Source organism: Vicia villosa, linkage group LG5 (genome assembly GCF_029867415.1).
Source record: "Vicia villosa cultivar HV-30 ecotype Madison, WI linkage group LG5, Vvil1.0, whole genome shotgun sequence".
Classification (NCBI taxonomy): domain Eukaryota; kingdom Viridiplantae; phylum Streptophyta; class Magnoliopsida; order Fabales; family Fabaceae; genus Vicia; species Vicia villosa.
The window spans coordinates 156,153,054-156,162,535 of NC_081184.1; the positions used below are offsets into that span (position 1 = coordinate 156,153,054).

Below are 9,482 nucleotides of genomic sequence, written 5' to 3' on the forward strand. Positions count from 1 at the left end.
TAATAACTAAACTTTTTTTAGGTTTGCCTTGGTCTTTTTATTTATTTTATTTTAAATTTATAGTTTTTTTATTAAATATGTTTCGATCTCTAATTTAAAAGGAGTTTTTCACATATTTATATATTTAAAAGTTTGAGAATTTAAATAATGTAAAGTTTCAAACAAATTCTAACAACATAAATATTAACATCAACATTCCTCTTTACGCTTAGCGTTGGTTTGGTTTTGAACGTCCATATTACGGTCTTTGATCCTACGTGAATCTGGTTCAAATGCCCATATTACAGTCTTTAATTCGATGTAGTTCTGGTTCAAATGTCCATATTGCAGTTCTTAAATCGACTCTAAATGACCACATTGCAGTTCTGGTTCAAAGGAACTTCCATAGTCTAAAGCGCTGAAGTTCTAACTTGCACCAAACGCTGGAAACTCTGATGAACAAAGCAAATCACAAAGTCTTATTTCAGAAGAAAGCAAATGATGAAAAGCTAAATAGGTCTGTCTGTCTGTCTGACAAAAGGAACGTTAAAAGCATGGCTACAAAACGCATAGTCAGAAAAAGCAGTTGAAGCAAGGCTCGAGGTAGTTGACAAAAGCATGTAACATTAAATGCAGTATGTATTGTACACGCAAAGTATTAAATGCAGAACTGTTCAACGGTCACATTTTTAACACCTATAAAAGGATCTGTTCTGCCCAAGAGAAACGTTACAACATATAACGCATAACATTCTTTCACGCAAAGTTCTAGAACACAGCAAGCATCTTCATCTTCAAACTCACATACTTTTGTATATTTAGTGAGTTCTAGATCATAAGCTTAAGAGAAAAATCACTTAATGATTACAACTTTTTAGAAACATTATTATCTCTGTATTTTTAATTATATCTTTGTAAAAGAAATTTCCTTGAGTGGAGAACCATTATAATTAGTTTTTGATTAGTGGATTAAATCCTCAGTGGAGGTAAATCACCTGTGAGGGTGGACTGGAGGTAGTTTGAGTTCAAACGAACTAGGATAAAAATAATTGTGTTCATTATTTTTATTTGCCAAAAAGAAACAACTCTTATTCAATCCCCCATTTTTAAGTGTTTTTCACTCCTTCATAAAGCAGATCTAAACATTCTCTACAAATTTTGAAAGACTAAAATTCGTTTTGAATGTGAGCAAAGCCGACAAAAACATACTCTCTCAATTTCAAAATGAGTTTAATGTTTTTGTACAGACTAAAAATGTAATAATAATGTCATAAAATATTACATGTTTATTAAATTAATTTTATTAAAGTTATTAATAATAGTGTACAAAATAATAATTAAAAGAAAATTAAAAAAATAATTATTATTTTTACATTAAAAAACAAAAATAATATTCATTTTAAAACAAATTTTTTTCTCTAGAGAAAAACTCTAAAAATAAATATTGTATGTGATTGATGACCCCTATAATTTATGACTAAAAACTGACTAGTTGTAATTGTCATGTAGCTATTGGCCAGGTATATATGCGAGCTAATCAGGTAAGAAGAGATAAGCACGTGGAAAATGATGAATGGACAATAGTCCCATCGGCAAGTGCAACAACCAGTCGCTTTAGCTTTGAATACTCCGTTACTTTTAGCGTTTTCACGTGTCGCAACATTTATTTTCTTTGGTGTCAACCGTGCTTCTTTTAATATTAACATTTCACAATAGTGTACACTAAGACTATGTACAATGATTACATTATTCAACACCCTACTTTTTCACTTTTTATCTTCCACATCATCTTCTCTCTCTTCCACCTAATGATTCAACACCTATTCAATTTTTTTCACTACAATGGTTTTGTTTAATAAAATTCAATACCCTATCCCACATCATATTCTTATTTTCTTTTAAAGTTTTGTTTTTATGATTATATATTAATATCTATTATCAATTAAAAGTGAATTTTTTTTTATGAGTCCAAATCAAATGAACCAAGTCTCTATTTATAGAGGAAAAAAAATAATGAATTTTGATAAAAATAAAAATAAATAAAAAATTTATTTACTATGAAATAATTAATTTTAAATGATTAAAAGAAAATAAAATCTAAATAATCACAACAACCAATAAAATTGTGTAAAGTGTTGCATGTGGCCCCACTTTTTTCTCATTCAACATGTTGAATCTTTTCAACACCAATTAATCCACATCACATTAAACACCTCATTCAACAAACCATTGTAGACATTCAACTATTGAATAATTTTTTCAACACCCCCATTATAAATGGTCTAACATATGAATATAAATAGGCAAAATCTGCTTAATCTTTAACATGCCCTATCTTTAAAGCGTTTATCAGCCAATTTTTTTTATACATAGAAGCCATATTTGATTTCATGATATTAATATTTATAGAGAAGTCAAATTTTATGTGGTGATTAATTTTGGTTTTTATTTTAAGAGTTTTATTTGGTTACCTCGTGTTTATATAGATTTTATTAGGGATTATTTATTTGACAATGACGATATTTCTAGATTTAGACTTTGTTCTTAAAGGGTCTAGATTGTGTATCTTGTTTTCTTTCTTTTTTATTTTATTTATTAAATTCTTTTTTTGTTTTAAAAAAGCATTAATAGAAACACACATTCATCCTTACTTGCGATCTCCATTCCAAGAAAACCACCTTCAAGTTGAATTGGTAGTGGTGTTTCGAATATTGATATTTCTTCGTTCTCCTCTAATGTGATATTTTTCATGTGGAGTGGTGGGTTGTACAAATCAAGATCAAGCCGTCGTTGCCCCATATTTATATCATCACCTGAATCTCCACTGTCACCACTAAAAAGATTTTGAGAATTTACATACCTGACTTCTTCATCTTTGCTGTCGTCTTCAACCTCTTCGTCTAGGAATAATGGCTCGTTTTGTGTAATTGATACCTCAGACTTAATAGGTAGTGGTGACATTGGAATGGTAGACTCTTTACTCATATGATATTTATGGGTTTGTGATGTCTGAGTGGGGTGCATTGAAAGTGGTTCTTCATACCCAATTGTACCATAAAGAGCGACGCAAATGGAGACACGGGGAAAAATATTTCTTGACTGGAAATATGGTTGACCCACAATCTATGCCAACTCAAGAGTATATGAATTGGTATAGATCATTACCATATGTTTACGCTTCTGGAAGTCAATGGCTTGTTGACCCACGCACTCAAGGTTCCACATCGCAAATGTCGCCTACCTGACAACCAACATTCACTAACCTACCAACCTAGAACGCAGTTAACCAACAAACTAAACCATCCACACAACCCTCCTCATCCAACATATACAACCAAACACCACAACAACAACAACCATACCACTATCAACCAACCCAACAACAATCCTCCTACAATCCTACCCAACAATCAAATTACCCTTTTCAGACACCACACCAATCAATAGAGTACATGTATGAACCTCCACAAGAACAATACCTTCGTCCACCACTCCAATACACTCCAATCTCTAACCCTAACTTCACTCAATCATACTCAAGTCAACAACCATCACCCTCAAATTTCCCCGACTGTTACGTTGCAACCGTAGAAGCCACTGATCCCACCTCAATAACAAATCAATGAACCTACTTTCCAGTAAACATGGATTCCGAGAATTTTAACCCATTTGAACTTTTCCTAAACGAGGTCCATGTTTGTGATACATCTTTCTTTCCACATACAACTGTCCCCTCTCCTCCGCCTACTACAACAGAACAACAATACGATTGTGGTTTACGGGCACATATACCTTCGCTATGTGGAATCGATAGCCACTTGTTGCAACAACCAGAAGATCAACATCGTCCAGGACAGAATTAATATTTTTCCCTCGATTAACATGGTGTAATATTCTCTTATTAAATATAATTTAATAAAATAATTTTTTCCCCTCAAATAACATGTTATTTATTTTTTATTAGACTTATTTCATTTTTAAAAAAAATGGATTATTTTACCATTTTTTTATTATTTATTAAAGTTAATCATAATTATTAACTAATTATATTAATTAAAAATAATTTAAAATTAATAAAAATCAAATAAAATGTTGAAACGAAAAAAATGTTAAAAATGGGTGTCCTCCATCCAGGACAGCTGACTCATGAAGGAGGTCTGTCACGCCCGCCATCTTCGGATGGAGGCAACTTAGAAAAAGTAAAAAAAAAAAAAAAATGGCATCTTGGATAATTTTTTTTTTCAGGAGATGGGAAAATAATTTTTCGATAGTTGTGGTATTTGAGTAAAAATAGCATTTTTCTTTAAAAAAAATGAACGAGTAATTTTAATGGCTTTTGGCAGGGCATAGACAAGAGATGCACGTGGAAAATGTTGAATGATCAGGAGTCTCGATATGCACCAACCACTCCCTTTAGCTTTGTATACTCCGTTCTTTTTAGCGTTTTCACATGACATAACATTCCTTTTCTTTTACACTTTTTTATAATATTATTTTCTTTGGTGTCAAATGCGATTCTTTTAATATTAAGATTTGACAACAGAACCACATATGAACAGACAAATTTCAACCACACTTAAATCCAATTGAGAAAGAGAGTTTTGTTAAAGATTTTGCTAACAAATGCTACACAAGTTAAGGATTAAAGATAAAAATTCTATCATAAAATTTCTGTCAAAAATAACAATTTCAAAGTTAAGTACACAATTTTTCATATAAAATGTACTAGTATATGTTTTGTTCTAATACTGAAACTCTAAGCATTCACTTAACAATGTCAGTACATCAATCCAGCAAAAGTCAATACTGAATTCAGCAACAACCAAACAATCAATCAAGTCTTATCCCACTAATTCGGGTCAACTCCAGAAATCAACTTTCGCCATAATGTTCTATCTAGCACCGTTATAAATCTTAAACATGAACTTCATGATCTTTTCATTTGCATCTTCTCTCTTAAATTTCGAAATGGGCCAAAGATTTCTTCTTTTACTACCTCTTTGCTACAGCTGCAATTCCCGGTGTTCAGGTTTTTACCGCATTTCATGCACATACCTTTGCACCCAGAATCACATACCGAACCTATGTTGATCTTCACATGCACCCTGTCTCTTATGTTTTTTGAAATGTCAATTTGTTTCTCTTCACGAGGAAAATGTAGTTGATCATCCGGATCAATTAACGCGTCTTCGTCATCCTCTTCGCTTTTTCCAAGGGTTGAAATTTTGTCCACCCCGAAAATAACACCTAAATCATTAGTCTCTGGCTCATCAACAGGTGGCTCATCTGTGAGTAAAAGAGAGAACTCAGAGAATATCCCCTCACCAAATGGCCTGCCACACCTTCAATGAAAAATCACATTGAAACATGTTATGTTGATTGAAAATGAAGTAGAAGAAATAATCTGTGTTGTGGAAGGAGCTATGTTTGTATATTCCTCATTTACATTTTTCAGTAACTGATAGAATAGAACAATAAAAATAAAATACTCGGCAACTAAGCAAGTGTAAACATACATGAGATGTCGTGTTACCATAACCGCACAAGAATTCTTCCATGTTATTATTGCACCAAAATTAGGTTTGGCATAGTGTAAGTTACACCATACTTCCTGGAATGTCTGTGTTCTCTCTCTGTAAAGTCTATGCACTTTCACCCCACCAGACTCTCCAACAAAAATAAACGGAAACTCCACTGTAACCTCTGCTTTACTCACTCCCTAGTGAGTTAAATATGTGAAGCAGTGGAGAGTGTGAACACAGAAAGAACAAGGAAGCATTTACTACATTCTATTTGAGTAATGCGAGAGAGAATATTGAAAGGAGAGTTGCACCATGGTATAAACATAAGCTTGTTCAGTCAGGTTTTTAGGAATATAAATCTAAGAGGGGTTTGGTACCAGGTTTTAAATAAGATGGATTCCTTGCAAAATGGCATAACATTCCCTGTTATCTAACCAGAACATAACATGCAAAACCATCTAACACCTAGTATAATATGATATATAACAGGACAATCTAGGCATGGCAACGGGGCAGGGCGGGGCGGATTTAAGCATTACCACCCCCGCCCCCACCTCCGTAACTAAAAACCGGGTTTTCCCCACATCCGCACCACCCCCAATTAAATCAGTTTTTCCTCGTTAGATTCGGGCCGGGAGCAGCCAAGTTCGAATTTTTTTCCATGCCTAGGGCAATCCAACACTCAGTATAGAACAGATATATAACATTCCATGTAAAGATGTAAAAAGGACACAAATAACCACTTTCTTGGTTCTTGCATCCCTGCACACAGTTGCATACAACAATTGTAGTCAATTACTCCAAATTTCAGTATGAATTTAATCATTTACATGCAGTCCAAAAAAGAAACACCAAATGCGATGTTAACTCAAACGAACTTAAATACACACGAGTCTTTTTCTTTTCTTTTTTTGAAAGTTTGGTCTCCGCCCTTGCGACTGACTAATTCGAAAGAACCAATCCCACCATCCACTTACGAGGGGCATTTAAAGGCAAAGCAAACATCTGTATAGACTGCCCCAACACAGAAATTGTTAGCACCTAGCTGAACTCGAAGTCTCAGGACCCAAACATTCACCAACATGCCAACCCCAACCCCTGGAGGTTAATTACGCATAAGTCTGTCTTTTTATAGGTAAACCTCAAACCCACTAGAAGCAAATGTTGACTATTGATTACATATCATTATTGACATTGACAATATAACTTGTACTGTTTTCTCAATGACAATCAACCAACCATGGATCAGCAACAATGCAAGGACTGGATGTGGGATATGAATCCACTCATTGCAACACAGAAAAGTACAAGAATGCAAGCATGACAATTTCAAATATGCGGCCATAGTTGGGTTAGTGATAAAATATACACAGAAACGCAGCAAACAGAGAAGGAATGGTAACCCTTAAGTGCAAACTAACCAAGTTACTAGCCAAATATTAAGCAGAGTAAAATCAAGAAAGATATAAAAATACCTATTACACGGAAGTGTGATGACAGTTTTGATGATCCCATCAAGTCTCAATTTCTTCTTCTTCCTAGTAACATCAACAGAAACCTGAACAGGAGTTCCATTAGGATAATCCTTCACTGTTTTCGCAACTCTCAATCCCATAACAGAGGCCTTATTTTTCGAAATATCAGTCGAAATCCTTCCTAGACCTAATCTCTCCAAAGTAGTGCAATACTCTTGATGTAAAATTAAAGCATTTCTCTTGTATATAACTGCACCTTCCCATGGCGACTCAGGATCCTCAATTTTTTTCTCATCGTCTTCGATTTCATCTTCATCATCCCAATCAAGTGACATGGTGTATTCGTCGGTGTATGAATCATCATCGTGTCCATTGCATTTTGATGAAAATTTGTGTGTAAAGTGTGAAGCTATGTGTGGTGTGTTACGAAGGGGAACGGTTCTGTTTCGAAAAGGGGTTAATGAATTGGAGGAAAATGTTGTTTGGGAATTTGAATTGTGGGTTTTGAGTTGAGAAAAACAGAAAGGGGTTGCGGAAGATGAAGGGGCTAAAAGTGGCATTTTTAGGTTTCAATTACGATGATGCAAGAGAAAGCGCAAAACAAAAATGAAGTTGAAACAAAAAGGTAAAAGTTGTTACAGAGAGTGGAAGATAAGAAGCGGTGTTATGTACTAGGATTAGACAGTGGCAAATTGATAACGTTGTTTTGTATGTTCGAAGATTCAAGATTCTTTTACTTGCGTCGTTGAGAAGAAAGGCAAAATGTAATAAAAGATCAGTGGATATGCACCTCAGTGTGAAGTTATACAGCTTGAATTTGTACTGACACGATAGCATGCTTCAAAATTTACTACGGTCAAACTTAAGCGTGTAATCGATTCGGTTTAAATCGATTTTTAATAAAAAAAAAATGTTCGAACTTATGACATTTCTATTGGTTAGGAATGATTTTTAATGTTTTAAAGGTGAATTTTTATCTATTCAACTCAAAAAGTTATGTAGAGTTACCTTCAATGTAAAATGTCTTGCGAATAAATATGAAAAATGCAGTGGAGATATTAATAGAACAAGTAGGCTTCATTCAAATTGGTGGAAAGACCTCCAAAAATTAGAGAATGGATCATGGGGCTTCAACACCAACTGGTTCTTAAGGAAGTTAAATTCAGAAGTCAGAAAGGGAGTTGATTCTGGGGTAGAAATAAATACTCGGTTAAAGAAGCTTACGAATCCATTTTGGATGGAGTAAATCTTGTAAACCATCACTCTCTTGCTATTGCTTGGAACAAACTTATTTCATCTAAAGTCGCGGTCTTGGCCTGGAGGTTATTCCAGAATAGGATTCCCTTGAAAGATAATCTCATTAAAAGAGGCGTCTTGAGTGATTCTTAATCCGGATGCCCCGCGGATTGCGGCTCGGATGAATGTTCGTCTCATCTATTCTTCGTTTGCCCGATTTTCTCCACTGTGTGGCAGAAATTCTCTCCTGGCTAAATATTTCTACTGCCTTGCAAAACACTGTATTAGCTCATTTAGACCAATTCACTGGGTTGTTAGGAAAGGGTAGAGTGAGGGATAATAGATTCTCTATTATCTGGTTCGCGTGCATTTGGGTTATATGGAAGAGGCGCAACGATATGATTTTCAGAAGCTCCATTGGACCGTTGGAAGCTTGGATCGACGAAATTCAGGTGCTGGCCTGTAAATGGATTAAGTCTAAGTTTAAAGGCTTCTCCTATTCCTTAAGCCAATGGATTTTAAACCCTGTGGTCTGCTTTTGACGGCTTACTCGCGTGGATATTTTCCCAGCATATGTGATTCTGATGTTTTGTTTTGCTGGTCTTGCTGTTTCTGCTCCTGCTGCTGGCCCCTTTTCTTTATGTCTTTACAGGATTTACTTTTGTTATTTCAGAGCCCCTGCTGTTGGCAACTGCGAGGAAAGATCGATTTCTCATGATGGTTTATGTGGCTTCTCCGACAGAGGCAAGGTTATTGGTGGTGCGAATTTGCCTCTATGCTTGATGTTTTTGAACTTGGCTTAAGGTCTGGTGTAACTCTTATTGGTGTTTCAGAACTTGGGATTGGTTAGGTTTTTGTGTGGTCAATTGCTAGGGGGTTGAGGAGTGTGCCAATTGTTTCTACTTCCTGTTAGACAGGCATAGCTAGTGGTTTAGGCTTGGTTATGTTTCTGTTGTGGTGGAGTCTGTAACATTGTTGTAAGAGTATATGGCATTACTTATGCCATCTTCTTTTAACAAAAGTTTTCTTTGCCTTTTAAAAAAAAAATTGTTTGATTGGTTTACAATATTTAGGCTAAATTACCTTCAGGGTTCTTTAATTTATTTAATTGTAACAAGTTGGTCCTTTATTTTTTTTTGCTACATATGCGTCCTTTATGTTAACTAACCTGCACCGTTAATCCTTTTTTTGCTTTATTTTGTTCTATTAATTTTATTTTAACTTCTAAAATCATATTAAATCCATTTTTGGTCCAAAAATTTCTAAAAAT

The 9,482-nt window shown here is 34.5% G+C and overlaps 1 protein-coding gene across 1 annotated transcript; it reads right to left on the reverse strand.

Annotated features, from left to right (window-relative positions):
- Window positions 1-4,621: 4,621 nt before the first annotated feature.
- On the reverse strand, window positions 4,622-7,747 carry LOC131603374 (large ribosomal RNA subunit accumulation protein YCED homolog 1, chloroplastic). Its single transcript, XM_058875678.1, has 2 exons — window positions 6,977-7,747; window positions 4,622-5,321 (listed from the first exon to the last, which is right to left on the reverse strand). The coding sequence occupies exons 1-2, from the start codon at window positions 7,534-7,536 to the stop codon at window positions 4,907-4,909; spliced, it is 975 nt and encodes a 324-aa protein (XP_058731661.1). The 5' UTR covers window positions 7,537-7,747; the 3' UTR covers window positions 4,622-4,906.
- Window positions 7,748-9,482: the final 1,735 nt, after the last annotated feature.

What these genes read in the sequence shown, in the direction of transcription:
- LOC131603374 (XM_058875678.1), bottom strand. Translation starts at nt 7,536, where the DNA reads ATGCCACTTTTAGCCCCTTCATCTTCCGCAACCCCTTTCTGTTTTTCT. An exon ending in ATCACACTTCCGTGTAATAG is followed by an intron (nt 5,322 to 6,976) that starts GTATTTTTATAT and finishes TTTTCATTGAAG; the next exon opens with GTGTGGCAGGCCATTTGGTG.